The sequence below is a fragment of the Oncorhynchus kisutch genome, linkage group LG27 (assembly GCF_002021735.2).
Source record: "Oncorhynchus kisutch isolate 150728-3 linkage group LG27, Okis_V2, whole genome shotgun sequence".
NCBI classification, from domain to species: Eukaryota; Metazoa; Chordata; class Actinopteri; order Salmoniformes; family Salmonidae; genus Oncorhynchus; species Oncorhynchus kisutch.
In genome coordinates, this window is record NC_034200.2 from 20585137 (window position 1) to 20607297 (window position 22161).

At 41.0% G+C, this 22161-nt stretch overlaps 1 protein-coding gene across 3 annotated transcripts; it reads right to left on the reverse strand.

Annotated features, from left to right (window-relative positions):
* Positions 1–3911: 3911 nt before the first annotated feature.
* On the reverse strand, positions 3912–7822 carry LOC109872171 (suppressor of cytokine signaling 6). 3 transcript variants are annotated; one of them, XM_020463298.2, is made up of 3 exons: positions 6705–7239; positions 6521–6623; positions 3912–6401 (listed from the first exon to the last, which is right to left on the reverse strand). In XM_020463298.2, exon 3 carries the CDS (start codon positions 6321–6323, stop codon positions 4776–4778), a length of 1548 nt encoding a protein of 515 aa, XP_020318887.1. In that variant the 5' UTR covers positions 6324–6401; positions 6521–6623; positions 6705–7239; the 3' UTR covers positions 3912–4775. The 3 variants fall into 3 exon arrangements, with proteins under 3 accessions (XP_020318887.1, XP_020318888.1, XP_031663041.1); XM_020463299.2 differs by lacking the exon at positions 6521–6623 and having other exon boundaries at positions 6705–7822; XM_031807181.1 differs by having other exon boundaries at positions 6521–7239.
* Between the last annotated feature and the right edge of the window lie 14339 nt (positions 7823–22161).

The window sequence follows — 22161 nt, forward strand, 5'->3', positions numbered from 1 at the left end:
CAGAGCACAGCTGGGGGCAGAGGGTGGTCTATAGCAGGCGGAAACAGTGAGAGACTTGTTTTTAGTGAGGTGGATTTTTAAAAGTAGAAGTTCAAATTGTTTGGGTACAGACCTGGATAGGACAGAACTCTGCAGGCTATCTCTGCAGTAGATTGCAACACCGCCCCCTTTGGCCGTTCTATCTTGTCTGAAAATGTTGTAGTTAAGGATGGAGATTTCAGAGTTTTTGGTGGTCTTCCTAAGCCAGGATTCAGACACGGCTAGAACATCCGGATTGGCAGAGTGTGCTAAAGCAGTGAATGAAACAAACTTAGGGAGGACAGAACTCTGCAGGCTATCTCTGCAGTAGATTGCAACACCGCCCCCTTTGGCCGTTCTATCTTGTCTGAAAATGTTGTAGTTAAGGATGGAGATTTCAGAGTTTTTGGTGGTCTTCCTAAGCCAGGATTCAGACACGGCTAGAACATCCGGATTGGCAGAGTGTGCTAAAGCAGTGAATGAAACAAACTTAGGGAGGAGGCTTCGAATGTTAACATGCATGAAACCAAGGCTATTACGGTTACAGAAGTCATCAATAGACAGGAGTGGAGTTAGGCACTGCAGGGCCTGGATTTACCTTTACATCCCCAGAGGAACAGAGGAGGAGTAGGATAAGGGTACGGCTAAAAGCTATTAGAATTGGTCGTCTAGAACGTCCGGAACAGAGAGTAAAAGGAGGTCTCGGGGGGCAATAAAATAGCTTCAAGATATAATGTACAGACAAAGGTATGGTAGGATGTGAATACAGTGGAGGTAAACCTAGGCATTGAGTGATGATGAGAGAGATATTGTCTCTAGAAACATCATTGAAACCAGGTGATGTCATCACATGTGTGGGTGGTGGAACTGAAAGGATGGATAAGGTATAATGAGCAGGGCTAGAGGCTCTACAGTGAAATAAGCCAATAAACACTAACCAGAACAGCAATGGACAAGGCATATTGACATTAAGGAGAGGCATGCTTAGCAGAGTGATCATAGGGTCCAGTGAGTAGTGGGGTTGGTTGGGGTAACGGCAATTCAGACAGCTAGCCAGGCCATCGGTAGCAAGCTGGCAGAGGATGGAGGTCTTTTTTTAGCCACCTCGTGTGTTTCCGTCGGTCGGTAGATTAGTGGGGTTCCGTCTGGTAGAGTGGACCAATCCAATTGGCAAAATAGATATAGTTATAGTGACCCAAGAAAATTTTCCGATAGACCTATTCAGATAGCAGTCGATAAGACAGCTAACGATTAGCGGGCCGCAGATGGGCGTTCAGGTAACGTCGCGACGGAGGGGCCAGTTAGATAACTCCCTCGGGCAGATAACGTCGATAGTCCAGTCGTGTAGGCCCGGTGGGGCTCCACATTGGCAGTAAAACGGGTCCGGATAGGTGATTGTAGCCCAGGAGTGGCTGATGGAACTCTTCAGCTGGCTAGCTCCGGGAAAATGTATGTTTACTCCGGGACCGACGTAAGCCAATAGTCACTCAGATAGCAGCAAGATCCAGGTGTAAATGTCCAGAGCTTGCGGTAGAAATCCGGGGATATGGAGAGAAAAATAGGTCCGGTATGTTCTGGTCTGAGTCGCGTTGTACAAAACTGCCGATAGCTTTTCGAGCTAAAGGATAGCTGATGACCACCAACCGTGGTTAGCTGAATACTAACGTTGGCCAGTAAACTGGCTAGCTTCTGGCTAGCTTCTATTGTGGATTTTTGTGTGTTTTGAAGTTGAGTTTAGAAAAAAAGATATGCGAAGAAAGATGTAAATATATATATACACATGGGACAGGACAAGACGAGGACAAAGGACGTCTGACTGCTATGCCATCTTGGGAGATGTGATATATAATAAGATATATAATTTAGAAGCATAAAAATGGATGTAGCAACTACAGATTGCCCCTTTAAGTCTATCAAAAGTGTTTGAATTTGAGCATGTGTCCATTATCCTTTCTGAATTTAAAAGTAATCCCCGAAGTAATCATCTAGTTTTTCAAAAGTATCTGTAATCTGATTACAATATTTTAGCTGGTAACATAACGGATTACAGTTACCGTTTTTTTTTGTTATGCCTTACATGTAACAGATTACATGTAATCCGTTACTCCCCAACCATGCATGCACGTACATGAAACAAAATCAACATCTACATTGACAATTAGCATTATTATTGGGAGACAGTCTTCATTCATTATTCAGTTGTCTATGTGTGGATAGGTCTATGATAGAGGGATGGTGTTTTTCATTGTGAGTGTGTTAGTTTTATTGTTGTGCTCAGTTAACTTCCTGCTGACAGTTAGGAAAATATCCCTCTATTGGTTCACAGAGGCAGTGTGTAAATAATGAATAAGGGCATCTGTTCAAAGATGTTATTTAATCTTAACCTCATCCTGATTAACTCAATAGGCAGGCACGAGCTCTTCACATTGTTGTTTGTCAAGAGTAGTCTTTGGCAAAGGTTGTCTGAATTCTTAATAAAAGTGGTATTTTAGAATGATCTATTGGTCTCCTCCTTTTGGGGTGGTAAAATGTCAATTTCTGTGCCATTATGATATTCATATTATTCATTAGATCTTATTGAATGAATCCCAAGCCCATTTTCCCATGGCAACCTTGACATTAAGGTAGAATGCGCAAAATAATTTCCATATTTACCCACTAAGGACAGATTCAATCTTCATCCTGATTGTCAAACAAGATATCTGGCTACATCTGCATGTGTAGGCATCCAGCTCAAAGTAAGCTCATACTTCAGTGAAGCTGTCAATGGCTGAGCATGCATGGCGTTCCACTGTATTATCTGAAACTGTGCTGCATAAGAACCCCTCTAATGTGACGAAGATACATGCTGCACTGGATGAGAAGCCTTCTGGGGTTAGTGATGGCAGATGGCATTCAGAATAAAGTATCAATGTGACAAATTATTCTGCAGGGCCAAGAACCCACTGCAAGTACTGTGATTACAGTGTGACTGTGCATCCGATGGGTGGACTGATGGCAAATAAAACATACAATGATACCTCTACTATAAAAATAAATATGAAAAAATAAAATATGCTATTTTATTACATTTAGATTTGTCATTTCATTTTTTAAATTATAAAATCATCTTATTTTATATATTTTACTTTAAGAAAATTCCATAAAATCCTTTAAAGTTTACAAAATTCTGGTTGTTTACTGGTAAACGTATAAAGTTACCAGTAATGTACCCTCCCTTTGCAACCCTAGTCATAGCGCATTAAGAAAGCAGGCCACTCTGGTCTGATGGTTGGGGCAGCTGGCAGGACAGAGGTTACTTTGCAGTCGCCTGAGAGATACAGGATCCAGAGACACATGTTGAGAAGAGGGGGGAGCAGCTGGCAAAGAAGGTGTGGGATTAGGTTTCAACACCACTTTAACTGGAGGACAGTTCCTGGGGTGTAATCATTAGTCCAAACAGTTGCAAACAGAACATTTGTTTCTATTGGACAAATTCAGGTAGGTCCCTCCCTTTTCGTTCCGTTTGATTCTGTTTAAGAAACCTATTGCAACAGAATCGGCCTAATGAATATGCCCCTGATCTCTGAAGACTGAGAAGTACAGAGAGACTGGTTTTGTACCATTTTAAATATCTATTGCGTAATATTAAGTTCATAGAGTAACATTTCCAAATGAAAATATTCTCTATAATGATGATTAAGAACAGACAGACTATGTTATGGGGCGGCGTTAGCCCAGTGGTTAGAGCGTTGGACTAATAACTAAAAGGTTAAAAGTTCAAATCCCCGAGCTGACAAGGTACAAATCTGTCATTCTGCCCCTGAACAGGCAGTTAACCCACTGTTCCTAGGCTGTCATTAAAAATAAGGATTTATTCTTAACTGACTTGCCTAGTTAAATAAAGGTAAAAATTATCTGTGAATGCAGTTTATTAACCATCATAAACACCCCTCCTTTAACTGCATTGAAGATGCAATACATTGAAGTACAGCCTTTCAAGAGGGAGGGGGGGTGAGACATACCAAAACAAGTAGGTAGCATTTCATGACCTGAAAAGTAACAGGGTGAGGCATTTTATCCTTATACTTACAGTGACAGGCAAACAGTCAAGTTTAGGCTGCACAAACAAGCCATTATCTCGATTTATGCCTATACAGTCGATGATGATTAGTTCTCCCAAATTACAGCATCAGATGTGTTGTACTTAAAATTTCTTTCTCCATATACTAAATATAATTAACATGCAATGAGAAACCATCACTGAAGCAAAAGAAAAACAACTTTACTAAAGACTGAGCAGAGAGAACTTTCAGGTATCAAACTCATACTAGCTAGTAGCTACAGTACTAACAAACTGGTTTAATGTAAGACAACAAACCACATAGGACAATGCAGAAATGTGGAGTGTAGTAACGATTAGAACCATTTGTGCTTTATATAACAAAACACTTGGTCAATCAAAACACAATTAAAATAAATATTCCAATGCTATTTTTTTTTATGTAGATTTGATTACGGTTCAATTTCAATCCTTTGCTTTGAGGTTGGGAGTATAACTGTATGCTCTCTATATATCAGTTGCTGGCATTGGCTGTTGAACAGATCACTAGATAGGGAGACATTGTACTGTGTTACATGTATTGAAATCAAATTCACAAAAAGTATTTGTAACGGCCAAGAAAAAGGGTTAAAAAAAAATAAAAAATGAGGACTAGATCAATATATCACTGATCAAAAATGTGCAAGAAAGTCCAACTGAGTTTAATTTAAGCCCTTCAGTAGTGCTTTTCCTGCAAGTAATCTTTCATCTTGTTTGGCAAAGGCAACTTCTGGATAAGGTCGATCCGTGTGTACTGACGGATGACAAACCGACAGAGGTACTGCATTGAGCGCACCTGCATAAACCTTGAGATAGGGTTTGTAAGTCTGACAGGATACATTGCAGTCCCTGGTGTGCGAGATCGTGAATAGCAGAAGGCTCCACTCTCAGAATCTATGATTGAACATTCTATGAGTTCCACTATTGATATGTGACCCTCCACATCAGGCTGTTCGTAGAAACTGAAACTACCATTGGAGTGTTCAATCCTGGTGTGGAGGGTCTTACCCTGTGAACGAAAGCTCAAGCTCAAAAGATAACGATCGTCTGAGCTGTCTCGCACCAAGAATGACCCATCTGGCAGGCTGGCAAGTTTTTCCTCAGCTTCCCAACGCGTTATAGGACCCCAGTACCAACCCTGCTTGGCCAGTTTCTTTAGCTCTACTGTAAGGCTGGTTACAATCATGGGCCCACTGTGCTGAACAGCATCATAAACCCTGCCAACGCCAGGGGCTGAATTGGGGTCAAAGTTGAGATGATGCAAAACTCTCTCTGCACCATGTGAGTGAGAAGAACCACCATATACTAGGAAACTCCTTCGGATGTGACTACCAGGTGGCAGAGAGAGCAAGGGGGAGAGAGGAGGCTCTATTCTAGAGTCCTGAATCAAGGCACATTCAGCATCAGAGAGCAGTCGATTCACCGATGGGTTCATGAATATATCTGGTGACATCAGCTTCTCCTGGTCAATGGGCTCTTCATTTGCAAAAGGAGGGAATCGCTCAGGCTGAGGCACCTCACGCATTGGAGAGGAACTATCCAAACCTTCTGCAGGGTCAAGTTCATCATCTAAAGGCATTGCATAGTGAATAAAGTTCTGAGATGCTAGTCCAATGATGGCAGGTACATTTTCATGGTCAATACCTAGATGCAAATCACCATTCTGAGGCTCAGTGTTCTCAGTTGAATCCTGAAAAGGCCTATCCCTCTGGGGGTCTGGGAATTCTTTCAGAATGCCATTCAGAGATGGGCTTGGGTCTGATGAGTGTATCATAGCTTTCACTTTCCCATCCATCCTAATGCATGTTTCCTCAGAATTTGCTGCCCTGAGGGCCCAAGGCGTGGGGCTATAATGGTGACTATTAGATCTTAGATGGTGTTGTGATTTGACATCATTAAAGAATATGGGTGCTGAGGAGCACGAGAATGTGTCATCTTCACTGGTCACCGATGTAGAACTCTCCTTTATTTTATTTTTCTGCTTTGCCGAAAGCCTTCTTTTCAGTGATCCCATAAGACTCTCTCCCTTGGAGCGGTTCTTAGGGCCTTTCTCCTCCTCATGATTGAAGTCGTTACGAACAAGTTCTTTGCTGTAACATTTTCCAAACACTGAATCTGTTGAGATGTCGGTAACTGAATTTGGCTGTGGTACAATATCCTTTCCCTCCTCTCTGTTTTTTAGGTTGAATGACTTTCGTATCGTTTTCAGACAGATTTTCTTCATTGTGGAAGTCCCTCAGACGTGGGGAGGCTCATGGATGTATGGATGGCCACAAAGGTTGTCCTCCAAAAGCTGTCATCCCTGAAAAATATCAAACATATATTTTTCCATTCATTTATTCCACATCGAGGAAATACAAAGACTTGCAGAATTTGCAATAACGTCGAATTGAATACTGCAGTTTTATCAATCATGACTACCTTTCTACAGTATGTTTTTCAACTGCTGTTGATTGGTGAAGAAGCCTGATAGATACAGCCTGCTGCTAGTAAAAGCAAAGACACCGATAACTTCCCCTTTCATCTGTGGTAAAAGTAATTTGAGGCTAACGTTAGCTTGCTAGCCAGCTGGTGGTCCACCCAAGAAACTAAGTTAGCTAGTTACCTTCTTTACTTCGATTCACTTTTGATATTACCCGTCACCCTCTTTTAAAAACTGTTTCCATATGAAACTGCCAAGACCGATGCATTTTGAGACAAAGTCCTATAGCTACTGTTAGCTGCTAGGCACGCAAGTTAACTAACGTTACCGTAGCAAGCTAACTGGAAGTAGAGACCCCACACGAGACAACCGAAAAACAATACAAACTATGTCATAATGGTTAGTTATCTCCTTAAATATATTTATATTGTTGGTATATCCATTGCAGAAATGCTGTAGCAAGTTGCACATTTGTAACTAGGTACTCAACTAGCTAGAACTTTTCAGTCTCCCTTCCTGTCGTTGTCCTTTGTTTACATGACGGTTGCATTGTGGGAAAATAGATACTTCTTCGATGGGGTCAGAGTTTCTAAACCCGGAGATGCAACATCGCGAGACTACCGGGAACGCTTGCGAAGCAGACCAGTCCGGGGATTGAGGAAAATAATTGTATAACTAAAATAAACCACAGCCTGTCTGTCCTTTCCAATGGGATCAAATGAGTCATAGTGGGCAGAACAAGCAAAGAGGTGTGCAGAGCCAAATACAAGCTCGCGAGATCCTATTGGCGCGTTCGAGAAAATATATGCATATTTCTCAATTCGCCTATGCGACAAAGGGTAAAGTCTACAAAACTGTGTCCACTCTATTCGAAACAGATTGTAGTTTTGGGAACAGGAAATTGTATTGAGATCAAATTTGTCATTAATGAGAAAATGTGCAGAACGTTGGCCAAAATCCAAATGGTTCATCTTCTCCCACTGCCAATGTTGTTCCTAAATGCTCCCCCTGCCAGAACCCCCTTCGCGTGAACGCGCACGCACTCAATTCTTCATTGCTGCGACTTGCTTGCTAGTTGGGATTTCTTATCACGTTAGGCTGCGTTTCATTTTATTATTCTGTCGGTTTGATCGCGGGGGAGGCACTGGTAATATCTCTTTTCTGTTTTCGGTTTGGCTATTTGTTTCAGGTGTTATAACTAAATCTATGCCAAAATTCGCCGTTTTCGCCCTTCTATCTTGGGACTGCAAGGCCTGGCACGATTCAGAATCATTTTGGTGACCTATCATGCCCTCTGATGAGTGCCACAGGAAGTCACAAAAGGAAGTGGTTATTTCAGCATTAATACATTTCAGAGCCCTCTACAGTTCTCTCTACCCATCCCTCAATCCCCCGTCCCATCCTGCTTTTCCCTCTTATGGCTTTTCCTAAAAATAAAAATAAACGTTTTCTGTTTTAGTTTTTAAGAATGTAGGTACAGTAGTAATAATAAAATAATAATGATACATTAAAAAAATATCCATAATCACAGTAAACTGTTATAATAATATACATTAAAAAATACAAATAATAATACATGTATAATAATATAATAAACAAAACTATGACTGAATGTGCCTCCATTTTCTATTTTATTTTTTTATTTTACCTTTATTTAACCAGGTAGGCAAGTTGAGAACAAGTTCTCATTTACAATTGCGACCTGGCCAAGATAAAGCAAAGCAGTTCGACAGATACAATGACACGGAGTTACACATGGAGTAAAACAAACATACAGTCAATAATACAGTATAAACAAGTCTATATACAATGTGAGCAAATGAGGTGAGAAGGGAGGTAAAGGCAAAAAAGGCCATGGTGGCAAAGTAAATACAATATAGCAAGTAAAACACTGGAATGGTAGTTTTGCAATGGAATAATGTGCAAAGTAGAAATAAAAATAATGGGGTGCAAAGGAGCAAAATAAATAAATAAAAATTAAATACAGTTGGGAAAGAGGTAGTTGTTTGGGCTAAATTATAGGTGGGCTATGTACAGGTGCAGTAATCTGTGAGCTGCTCTGACAGTTGGTGCTTAAAGCTAGTGAGGGAGATAAGTGTTTCCAGTTTCAGAGATTTTGTAGTTCGTTCCAGTCATTGGCAGCAGAGAACTGGAAGGAGAGGCGGCCAAAGAAAGAATTGGTTTTGGGGGTGACTAGAGAGATATACCTGCTGGAGCGTGTGCTACAGGTGGGAGATGCTATGGTGACCACCGAGCTGAGATAAGGGGGGACTTTACCTAGCAGGGTCTTGTAGATGACATGGACCCAGAGGGTTTGGCGACGAGTATGAAGCGAGGGCCAGCCAACGAGAGCGTACAGGTCGCAATGGTGGGTAGTATATGGGGCTTTCGTGACAAAACGGATTGCACTGTGATAAACCGCATCCAATTTGTTGAGTGGGGTATTGGAGGCTATTTTGTAAATTACATCGCCAAAGTCGAGGATTGGTAGGATGGTCAGTTTTACAAGGGTATGTTTGGCAGCATGAGTGAAGGATGCTTTGTTGCGAAATAGGAAGCCAATTCTAGATTTAATTTTGGATTGGAGATGTTTGATATGGGTCTGGAAGGAGAGTTTACAGTCTAACCAGACACCTAAGTATTTGTAGTTGTCCACGTATTCTAAGTCAGAGCCGTCCAGAGTAGTGATGTTGGACAGGCGGGTAGGTGCAGGTAGCGATCGGTTGAAGAGCATGCATTTAGTTTTACTTGTATTTAAGAGCAATTGGAGGCCACGGAAGGAGAGTTGTATGGCATTGAAGCTTGCCTGGAGGGTTGTTAACACAGTGTCCAAAGAAGGGCCGGAAGTATACAGAATGGTGTCGTCTGCGTAGAGGTGGATCAGAGACTCACCAGCAGCAAGAGCGACCTCATTGATGTATACAGAGAAGAGAGTCGGTCCAAGAATTGAACAGTGCAGTGGGCAGCTGGGAGGAGGTGTTCTTCTTCTCCATGGACTTTCAGTGTCCCAGAACTTTTTTGAACTTTTTGAGCTTCCATGAAGAATCCCTTCCCCAATAGGTCCCTTCACCCTCAATAGGACACCCCAAGCACCATCCCCATCAACCTCCCCCCACCCATCCACCACAAAACACAATAATGATAATAATAGAAATTAAAATCAAATATATATATATACACATACACGTACAGTACATATACATATTCACAGGACTCTCAAATTATCTCTTATCTCTTTTCCTACATCAGATATGCAGGTGACATTTCCACCTGGATGTCAGCACATAATCAGCAAGACGGAGATGCTCTTCATCTGAGGGAATACCTGCCCATTCTCAGATGTCAGATAATGCGAGATGATCACATGTCATTTACATTCCAGCCCTTGTCAGCTCTAGATTTGACTACTTCAACTCACACTCTGCTGGAATCCCTGCATTCTCATATTAACCTCTGTTATTAATCCCAATATTGTAATCAATAAAGTGTTTCAAAGTGCTGTACTTTTATTAACATATATGTTCAGATCATTCCAGATCATATCTCCAGATGAGTGTGTGGTACCCTTCCTCACCCATGCCAACAAGATGTTACTTCTTGTGGGGTCTTTGCCTTGATAGTAAGTATGAGAGTATAAGTAATGTACAATTAACCTACTGAAAATGTTTCTAAAATAAAAGTTTCTTTATACTCTAATTTTGCTTGTTTTGGCACACACTACTGGTCAACATGAGCTACCAAAATGATTCTGAAGTGTGCCGGGGGGGGGGGGATTTCGGCAGGCAAGAAAATGGCCTTGCCGAAATCCTCATCCCCCTAGAGTCAAATACTTTCTGTGGCACACAGAGTCAAATACTTTATATAGAACAAACTTCACATCAGGATAGGCAACCAAAATGAATAATTCATGTATGTGTGTTATATTAACTCTATTTCTTGAACTGCATTGTTGGTTAAGCCTTTCACAGTAAGGTCTACCTGTTTGTATTCGGTGCATGTGACAAATACAATTTGATTTGAAGCCAGCTGCACCAATGTGTCGGAGGAAACACTGTCGGCAGGGGTCAGCTTGCAGTTGCCCTGCCCGCCACAAGGAGTCACTAGAGCACGATGAGACAAGGACATCCTGGCCGGACAAACCCTCCCCTAACCCGGACGATTGGGCCAATTGTGCGCCGTCTCTTGCGTCTTCTGGTCACATCCAGCGGTGACACAGCCTGGGATCGAACCCGGGGCTGCAGTGGTGCCTTAGCAGTCACTGTTGAATTTTCAATTTCCAACTTGAGTATTGTTTATGTCCAATGGCCGATGACCACTGTTACGTTTTATCTATAATTTCTCTTCATATGACAAGGATTGAAAAGGATTTGCCAGTAGATTGCATGATGATGATGCCTTGTCTAGCTTGCTAGCTAGGATTTAGAAAGTATTATGTTGACATGATCAGTCCAATCAAAGCTACGGTAGATGTAACGTGATTTGAAGTCATTTTATCTTTGGCCAATGGCCTTGAGCCTTCTTGGATGGGCACCTCTAATGTAAGTCTATGGAAGAACGAGCTCTACCTGTAGATTTTGCAGTGACATCGTGTCCCCATGAGTGACAGAACACTGAACCAATCACAGCGCAACTAGAGACCATTACCAACCCCTACAGAAAGCACTGAGCTAGGCTGAAACACCTGCATTTTTTATTTATTTAACTAGGCAAGTCAGTTAAGCAAAAAATGTAATATTTGTTTTGCATGTTATTTTGGCATTAATATGTCACACATCATTGCAAACAATGTAAAAAAAATATATATATATATATATCATTGTGAACAAATATGGTCTCTGGAAGCCTAGTGATTAGAGTGTTGGGCCAGTAACCGAAAGTTTGCTAGATCGAATCCCAGAGTTGACAAGGTAAAAATGTGTTGTTTTGCCCCTGAACAAGGCAGTTAATCCACTGTTCCTAGGCTGTCATTGTAAATAAACATTTGTTCTTAGAGGTGGGGCTCAAAACAGAATGACTCGTCACCACTGACCTCATATATACCATATTGCTTAATTAACATGCCTAGGATGTAACGGCTGTCGTGGGAAGAAGGTGAGGACCAAAGCGCAGCGTGGTAAGTGTTCATCTTATTTAATGAAAAATCTGAACACTGAATAACAAACAAACAAAACAGTTCTGTCTGGTGCAGACACACAAAGACTGAAAATAACCACCCACCAAAACACAATTGAAAACAGGTTACCTAAATATGGTTCTCAATCAGGGACAACGATTGACAGCTGCCTCTGATTGAGAGCCATACCAGGCCAAACACAGAAATAGAAAATCATAGAAAAACTAACATAGAAAACCCACCCAACTCACGCCCTGACCATACTAAAACAAAAGACAAAACAAATGAACTAAGGTCAGAACGTGACATAGGAAGCGACTCCTCTTCAAAAACAACAGCACGGACATACTGTCTCTTCTCAACATTGAACATTCATGTCGATCTTTGAACCCCAACCACTCTAGCAATTTCCATCTTAATCTTCTCAGCTTCAACTTCAACAGTGACCCCAGATATAGTGCCCTACTCCGAAAGTCTAAGTAAGTCCCCTCTTTTCCATTGATTCGAATGAGGTTCAATGCTCGCTGCTTTTTATTTTCCAATACACAACAGATCAACACAATTCCACCTCTGGTCACCCTCACAGACTCCACAGGACGCAATTCATTCTTCACCATTTCAGAAATATTGTACATCTTCTTATCCCTAAACCGCACTCCCACTACAACCTGAGAAGTTGGAGCATGAGCCATCTGCTTACTAAACTGCATTATAACTGACATTTTGGCTTTCTTACTCCGACCTTTAGCGACAGTTGTCCATCCAGATTTCTCATCCATTTCACTCTCACTCGCCTCACTGGTAGCTGCATCAGACTCAATCTAGACATATGCCATTTGACATGCGTTCCCTGTCTCTGGGAAAAGAGGTAAAAGGAATCCCCCAGAACTGAACACATTCATAATCACCCCAATTTACATGCCAATTATAATATTTAGCCTACCACATAATCAATTATGTGTCACTTATTTGATTTTAATAAATTTCTCTTGTTTTGAATAACTGTTAGGGTCAGAATAAAACCTTTACAAAATAAAACCATCATGACTTTGTTTTAGAATAAGATTCCAGTTCAGTACGACAGATCTGTGTGCACATTCAAGGGAAATTGTACTGTACTGAACGACCAGTTGAAAAACATTGTGAATATGGTGGCCCAGAGGGCAGTAATGATGTGCTGCACATGTTTTGCAATGTTTTGTAACGTTCAGATGCCTCTCCAACATGTAGAATAAGGAATCATGTCAGCTCTATTCATGGAATTTCTCATTTCTGGCCCAGGGTCACACCCATACTGATCAGGCCTCACCCCGCCACACCCACCAAACGGGAGCAAACGTACCAGGGATGTATGCATTACGTCTTGCAACAGAAACCGTTTACCGTTTAAGAACCAAACGTAAGCAAACAGATCAAAACGGGGCGGGACCTACCTACATTTGTCCAGTAGAAAATATATTTATTTGCAAAATGTTTTGCAACAGAACCGGTGTAATGATATACCCCTGTTGAAGAACGGCAGGAAAAATGTTGTTTGGTTCAAAGTGTCATGCAACGTAGCAAATGTTGATGCAAACTGAGCGCACCCCAGCTTTCATTATAGCCTATTAAACAAATACTGGAACAGTACTTAGCCTATATATTTGGGCAAAATACCTTCTAACACATAATGAAACAGGCATATTATTGTTAGTTTCCTGCTTTATGTTATTGAAAGTGCATTTCCGATGCTCCACATCTCATAGGCCTAAGTTTGAATGTTCGCTGAGTAGTGGAGGATATATAGATTATTAATGTGCCACAGAACTGTTGCTTTTGGACAGTATGAAATAGAAAAGAAAACTCAGGAATTCTACTCCAATTTCCACAAGAGCTCCCAATGCACCCCTCAGACAATGACAGCACTGTCCAGCATGGCATAAAAAGGGCTTCAGTCAGTGCTTTGTGCACTCTATGATCCCGAAAGTAAAACATGTTTGTTTTAATTGGAAAGGATGTAAAAGATGCCTAATGTGTATTTTATTTCAGGAAATATTTTATGGTCTAAAAATTACCCGCACCCCTGAAATTACAGTACAGACAATGTTTTCATGATTTAGAGGAGAATGAGCTGGATTCAATGTAATCTGCCTTTACACTGAATCATGAGGCGTAATGGTGGCTATACAAAGGGAGCAGATAGCAGACGGAAGAATAAGGCTGATTAGACTGCAATGAAGCTCAATATGAAAGCACTCCCAATGACTCGCACTGAGGAACATATGAGGCCACTGAGGAACATGGTTAACTTTTGGGTATACTTCTTGACCTTGTAAGAATAAAAGACAGGAAAAGATTAGGAGAATATTTACAGTAAATAAAAAGAATAAGGCAAGTTTCTGTCAGATTCTTTTGATTGCATCATTATCGCAAGTGTTCAACATAATTATCAGTGGTGGAAAAAGTACCCAATTGTCATACTTGAGTAAAAGTATAGATACCTTAATAGAATGTTACTCAAGTAAAAGTGAAAGTCACCCATTAAAATATAACTTGAGTAAAAGTTTAAAAGTATTTGGTTTTAAATATACTTAAGTATTAAAAGTACATTTAATTGCTCAAATATACTTAAGTATCAAAAGTAAAAGTATATTTCATTTAATATTCCTTATATTAAGCAATGCAGAAAGCACTATTTGCTTGTTTTTTTAAAATTTGCGGATAGCCAGGGGCACACTCCAACACTCCAACATTATTTACAAAAGATGCATGTGTTTAGTGAGTCCGCCAGGCCAGAGGCATTATGGGATGACCATGTGTTCTCTTGATAAGTGCTTGAAGTTGACATTCAAAATGTAATGAGTACTTTTGGTTGTCGGGGAAAATGAATGGAGTAAAAAATACAATATTTTCTTCAGGAATGTAGCGAAGTAAAAGTAGTCAAAAATATAAATTGTAAAGTACAGATCCCCCCCCCCAAAAAATACTTAAGTACTTTACACCACTGATAATGATTAAAAAAGCTTAGTCCAAATATGTAAGTCAAATTAAGAGCAACTCTCTCTATCTTTCCCCATCTCACTCTCTCTGATTTCAAGTGTCTCTTTTTTTATCCACCTCATTACTTGTACTTCTTAACCTTGAACCTTTTGTGCACTTCGCTGCTTAAGGGGAGTTGTTGAAAGGAACTTACATCAGCAGAATGGGCTGATTTCTTGTCTCATCTCTTCCTCACCCAGTCCTAGTAGGTTTTTAAAAAGGTTTCTTCCCTCTCATCTATCCGCTTCCTCCCCATTAGTTCTCTGGTCCCCAGGCCTGCCACCCACTGCTGGAGAAAGGTATCCTGGCAAAATGGGATGCTGCCATGAAAAGGTGCAATGACATCTCCGCTAAAACATTAAATATTCAAGTAATTCAGGAAATGCTGAATTATAGTAATTCAGATTGAAATAACAGCAGACATTTTAACCCCCAGAATGTAGCTGTTTACATTGAGCTGTTTTTTTACTATTTTTAATTACCAATCAACATTATAGTGTGGGAAATTTTATCAAACCGAGACAATATTTGGGTTATTCCATAGATACCTTTCTCTGTGCCCTGTATGTGCCCCTAAAGGTAGCATACTATGTTCGTTGCTTAGATTGAACTTTTATACTGCAGAGGGCAGCATTGTTATTGTTAGTTTGCACATCCTCTCTAGACCCCTCTCAAACACTGTCGACTACTACTGCATCTAGCAAAATAATAAAGTGAGCCTCTTATGATTCAAATATTTAAATCATAAATTCAACCTCAATATATCAATTGAAAATTTAATTTGTTGTTCGGTTAAGTCCATGCAGATGTGCCTATTTGGAGAAAATATGTATGTGCTGTGACAGTCAGAATTTTATTATAGCCTTTTTATTCAGTATGAATCAGTGGCGGTTGGTGCCGTTTAAGATGAGGGAGGATTACTAATCAAACGTATTTATATAGCCCTTTGTACATCAGCTGATATCTCAAAGTGCTATACAGAAACCCAGCCTAAAAGCCCAAATAGCAAGCAATGAAGGTGTTGAAGCACGTTGGCTAGGAAAAACCTAGAGAGGAACCAGGCTATGAGGGGAGGCCAGTCCTCTTCTGGCTGTGCCGGGTGGAGATTATAACAGAACATGGCCAAGATGTTCAAATGTTCATAAATGACCAGCATGGTCAAATAATAGGTCTGTGACAGGTAGCACGTCCGGTGAACAGGTCAGGATTCCATAGCCGCAGGCAGAACAGTTGAAACTGGAGCAGCAGTACGGCCAGGTGGACTGGGGACAGCAAGGAGTCAACATGCCAGGTAGTCCTGAGGCATGGTCCTAGGGCTCAGGTCCTCCGAGAGAGAGAAAGAAAGAGAGAATTAAAGAGAGCATACTTAAATTCACACAGGACACCGGATAAGACAGGAGAAGCACTCCAGATATAACAAACTGACCCTAGCCCCCGACACATAAACTACAGCAGCATAAATACTGGAGACTGAGACAGGAGGGGTCAGGAGACACTGTGGCCCCATCCAATGATACCCCCGGACAGGGCCAAACAGGAAGGATATAACCCCACCCACTTTGCCAAAGCACACTAGAGGGATATCTTCAACCACCAACTTACCATCCTGAGACAAGGCTGAGTATAACCCACAAAGATCTCTGCCACAGCACAACCCAAGGGGGGGTGCAAACCCAGACAGGAAGATCACATCAGTGACTCAACCCACTCAAGTGACGCACCCCTCCTAGGGATGGCATGAAAGAGCACCAGTAAGCCAGTAACTCAGCCCCTGTAATAGGGTTAGAGGCAGAGAATCCCAGTGGAAAGAGGGGAACCGGCCAGGCAGAGACAGCAAGGACGGTTCGTTGCTCCAGAGCCTTTCCGTTCACCTTCACATTCCTGGGCCAGACTACACTCAATCATATGACCCACTGAAGAGATGAGTCTTCATTCAGTAAAGACTTAGGTTGAGACCGAGTTTGCGTCTCTCACATGGGTAGGCAGACCATTCCATAAAAATTGAGCTCTATAGGAGAAAGCTCTGTCTCCAGCTGTTTGCTTAGAAATTCTAGGGACAATTAGGAGGCCTGCGTCTTGTGACCGTAGCGTACGTGTAGGTATGTACGGCAGGACCAAATCAGAGAGATAGGTAGGTGCAAGCCCATGTAATGCTTTGTAGGTTAGCAGTAAAACCTTGAAATCAGCCCTTGCCTTGACAGGAAGCCAGTGTAGGGAGGCTAGCACTGGAGTAATATGATCTAATTTTTTGGTTCTTTTCAGGATTCTAGCATCCGTATTTAGCACTAACTGAAGTTTATTTAGTGCTTTATCTGGGTAGCCGGAAAGTAGCGCATTGCAGTAGTCTAACCTTGAAGTAACAAAAGCATGGACAAATTTTTCTGCCACATTTTTGGACAGAAAGTTTCTGATTTTTGCAATGTTACGTAGATGGGAAAAAGCTGTCCTTGAAACAGTCTTGATATGTTCGTCAAAAGAGAGATCAGGGTCCAGAGTAACGCCGAGGTCCTTCACAGTTTTATTTGAGATGACTGTACAACCATTAAGATTAATTGTCAGATTCAACAAAATATCTCTTTGTTTCTTGGGACCTAGAACAAGCATCTCTGTTTTGTCCGAGTTTAAAAGTATAACGTTTGCAGCCATCCACTTCCTTATGTCTGAAACACAGGCTTCTAGCAAGGGCAATTTTGGGGCTTCAGCATGTTTCATTGAAATATACAGCAGTGTGTCATTCGCATAGCAGTGAAATTTAACATTATGTTTTCGAATGACATCCCCAAGAGGTAAAATATATAGTGAAAACAATAGTGGTCCTAAAACGGAACCTTGAGGAACACCGAAATTTACAGTTGATTTTTCAGAGGACAAGCCATTCACAGAGACAAACTGATATCTTTCCGACAGATAAGATCTAAACCAGGCCAGAACTTGTCCGTGTAGACCAATTTGGGTTTCCAATCTCTCCAAAAGAATGTGGCGATCGATGGTATCAAAAGCAGCACTAAGGTCTAGGAGCACGAGAACAGATGCAGAGCCTCGGTCTGACGCCATAAAAAGGTCATTTACCACCTTCACAAGTGTAGTCTCAGTGCTATGATGGGGTCTAAAACCATACTGAAGCATTTCGTATACATTGTTTGTCTTCAGGAAAGCAGTGAGTTGCTGCCTTTTCTAAAAATTGAGAGGAATGGAAGATTCGATATAGGCCGATAGTTTTTAAATATTTTCTGGGTCAAGGTTTGGCTTTTTCAAGAGAGGCTTTATTACTGCCACTTTTAGTGAGTTTGATACACATCCGGTGGATAGAGAGCCGTTTATTATGTTCAACATAGGAGGGCCAAGCACAGGAAGCAGCTCTTTCAGTAGTTTAGTTGGAATAGGGACCAGTATGCATCTTGAAGGTTTAAAGGCCATGATAATTTTCATCATTGTGTCAAGAGATATAGTACTAAAACACTTGAGTGTCTCTCTTGATCCTAGGTCCTGGCAGAGTGTTGCAGACTCAGGACAGCTGAGCTTTGAAGGAATACGCAGATGTAAAGAGGAGTCCGTAATTTGCTTTTAATAAACATGATCTTTTCCTCAAAGAAGTTCATGAATTTATTACTCCTGAAGTGAAAGCCATCCTGACTTGGGGAATGCTGCTTTTTAGTTAGCTTTGCGACAGTATCAAAAATAAATTTCAGATTGTTCTTATTTTCCTCAATTAAGTTGGAAAAATAGGATGATCGAGCAGCAGTAAGGGCTCTTCGATACTGCACAGTACTGTCTTTCCAAGCTAGTCGGAAGACTTCCAGTTTGGTGTGGCGCCATTTCTGTTCCAATTTTCTGGAAACTTGCTTCAGAGCTCGGTTATTTTCTGTATACCAGGGAGCTAGTTTCTTATGAGAAATGTTTTACTTTTTAGGGGTGCAACTGCATCTAGGGTATTGCGCAAGGTTAAATTGAGTTCCTCAGTTAGGTGGTTAACTGATTTTTGTCCTCTGACATCCTTGGGTAGGCAGAGGGAGTCTGGAAGGGCATCAAGGAATCTTTGTGTTGTCTGTGAATTTATAGCACAACTTTGATGCTCCTGGGTTGGGGTCTGAGCAGGTTATTTGTTCCAATTGCAAACGTAATAAAATGGTGGTCCGATAGTCCAGGATTATGAGGAAAAACATTAAGATCCACAACATTTATTCCATGAGACAAAACTAGGTCCAGAGTATGACTGTGACAGTGAGTAGGTCCAGAGACATGTTGGACAAAACCCAGTGAGTCGATGATGGCTCCGAAAGCCTTTTGGAGTGGGTCTGTGGACTTTTCCATGTGAATATTAAAGTCACAAAAAATTTGAATATTATCTGCTATGACTACAAGGTCCGATAGGAATTCAGGTAACTCAATGAGGAACACTGTATATGGCCCAGGAGGCCTGTAAACAGTAGCTATAAAAAGTGATTGAGTAGGCTGCATAGATTTCATGACTAGAATGAAGCATCATTTTGGGGGGGGGGGGGGGGGGGGGGATGAAATTTGCTATCGTAAATGTTAGCAACACCTCCGCCTTTGCGGGATGCACGGGGGATATGGTCACTAGTGTAACCAGGAGGTGAGGCCTCATTTAACACAGTAAATTCATCAGGCTTAAGCCATGTTTCAGTCAGGCCAATCACATCAAGATTATGATCAGTGATTAGTTCAGTGACTATAATTGCCTTTGAAGTAAGGGATCTAACATTAAGTAGCCCTATTTTGAGATGTGAGGTATCACGATCTCTTTCAATAATGACAGGAATGGAGGAGGTCTTTATCCTAGTGAGATTGCTAAGGCGAACACCGCCATGTTTAGTTTTGCCCAACCCAGGTCGAGGCACAGACACGGTCTCAATGGGGATAGCTGAGCTGACTACACTGACTGTGCTAGTGGCAGACTCCACTAAGCAGGCAGGCAGGCTAACAGCCTCTATACTCTGTACACTCGCCAGTTTTAGCTGTAGCCAGCACCATCTTCAGATTAGCCTTAACATCGGTAGCCATGCCCCCTGGTAAACAGTGTATCTAACTGTTCTAGGGTTTAATGTAATCATTAGTCCAACAGTTTCAAACAAGAGTTTCTATTGGACAAATTCAGGTATTTTTATCCTCGTTTCGTTCCGTTTGCTTCCGTTGTCCACCCTTTGATTGGGTGGACAACATGTCAGATCATACTGTAAGACCTCCATTAGTTTGGAGGATGTCCTCTGGAAGTTGTCATAATTACTGTGTAAGTCTATGGAAGGGTTGAGAACCATGAGCCTCCTAGGTTTTGCGTTGAAGTCAATGTACCCAGAGGAAGACAGAAGCTAGTTGTCCTCCGGCTACACCATAGTGCTACCCTACAGAGTGCTGTTGATGCTACTATAGACCTTCATTGCAAAACAGCAAGTTTTAATAAATTATTTCATGCCGTGATTATATTTAGTATAGTTTTATCTAAAAATCATAACTTTTTTACATGTTTTACTATTTTTTTAAATGAAGTTCACTGAGGAGGATGGTCCTCCTCTTCCTCCTCTGAGGAGCCTCCACTGGTATGAAAATAAAAATATTACATCACATTTTCCACAAGGGACTGGATTAAATTAAACATTTGATAAAACTTGTTAATCTGAACAGAGGTAACAGTTTGTATGCACCCCTCCAGATAGACCTTACAGTGGTTTGTTCTAAATAAAGGAACTCAAGTTGTGAAATAAAAGTACATACACTCAGGTCTGTTTGCTAGCTGGGGTCCATGTGTAGGCTGACAATCGTAATAAAAAACAGGTGAGGGCTGGAGCTGGTGATTGGTGCTGGATGTTAGCCGTTCTTTTATGGCTTGGCAGCTGCATGTTGGTCCTGCACCCCCATTTCATCAAGACAAAAATCTACTTTTTTATACTCCAAGATGCTACAGTGGTTTAAGTGTGAAAAAAGAGGTGAAATCAAATCCTTTCTGCAAACAGAAAAAGGTCAGAGATGACGTACGGAGTGAGGGAGTGACTATATTCTTAAGTGAGTAAATTCTATTTGTAGCTTTTCTCGTTGTTTACATTCTACACTCCAAACCCAAGAAACTAAATAAATATAGAGGCTTGGACAACCTCTTATGTCACTACAGTGGTATTTTTGTGTCTCTACTGTGCACTGAAAAAGCAACTGGGTGATATATTGTGTATTTTTTTATTTATTTTTTATATCTGTGTAGTGCACAACATCTACAATAACTTTCAACTGCATGTACACATTCACAATGCAGGTCTCCAGTCGGGATGCATGTTGTGCGTGTCAACAGAAGTAACCTGTAAACCAGTAAAACCACAGAGGGTAAAACCACAAATAATCAAATATATTTGTAGACATATACTGTATACAGTACACAAGTGACCAATTAATGACTACTAGTATAGTAACACTTATTTTGCAGTGTTTTTGTTCCAATATCATATGCTGCATTAGAGGTAATTACAGATGTTAAACTGTCACGACTTCCACCGAAGTCGGTCCCTCTCCTTGTTCGGGCGGCGTTCGGTGGTCGCCAATCCACTTTTCATTTTCCATTTGTTTTGTCTTTTTTTTACACACCTGGTTTCAATTACCCAATTACATATTCATTATTTAACCCTCTGTTTCCTCCATGGTTTTTGTGCGTGTTTGTTTTATGTATTTCGGTCCTTTCGTGTGGGCTTGGCATTACTACATGTATTTGGTCATTTTGAGTAAAGTAAAGTTTTATGTCCTGCGCCTGACTCCTCTGCACAAGCTACACCCAGACCTTTTACATAAACACAGGACATACATTCAGTACAGTAAAGAAAACAGATTTAATGCGATTCATAAATATATATATTTTTAAAGAGTCCCATCATTTATTTGTACTCTGCTCCAGTCAGTGACAGAAGGGCACCAATAAAGTGTGCCAAGACATCAGACAACTATTTTGAGAGTTACAGAACATTTTTTATAGGGTTCTTTAGGGACAAACAGTAGGAGCATGAAAAGACTCCATAAAGAGTTGACTGGTTTACTATTGGAGTGTGAGGTTGTGGGGAAATACAGTTGCCACACTGGCAGTGGAAGTCTCTGTGTGGGATATCAACAAATAGGGCAAGTAAGAGAGAGGCTTGCCAAAATCACAACTGGGTGGGTGTGTGTGGATGGAAAGTGATGAGGTTAGAGCAGGATGTTTGATCCACTGTGTAGAGCTGCATGAGAAACAGATTTGACTGTTATATTATCATGTTTTAAATAAAAAATGTGTGTTTTTAATAGGACATTGAGAATGTTATGTGTCATGTTCTGAAGTGCAGGATTAGGGCCACTTCTGAATTGAGTTGCGAATTGCTCTTTAGTTCCAATAAAACATTTGAATTTGAATTGAACACTCCGCAGGAAGCAGAATTGGAAATGATTCACTGTAATTCTTAAAAACTCATGTTAAGGGAATTGCGTGAGATGTTTCCTATCTATTGCATGTGAAAGTGAAATGAAATTGCCACTGTTATA

What these genes read in the sequence shown, in the direction of transcription:
- LOC109872171 (XM_020463299.2), bottom strand. Translation starts at nt 6,323, where the DNA reads ATGAAGAAAATCTGTCTGAAAACGATACGAAAGTCATTCAACCTAAAA.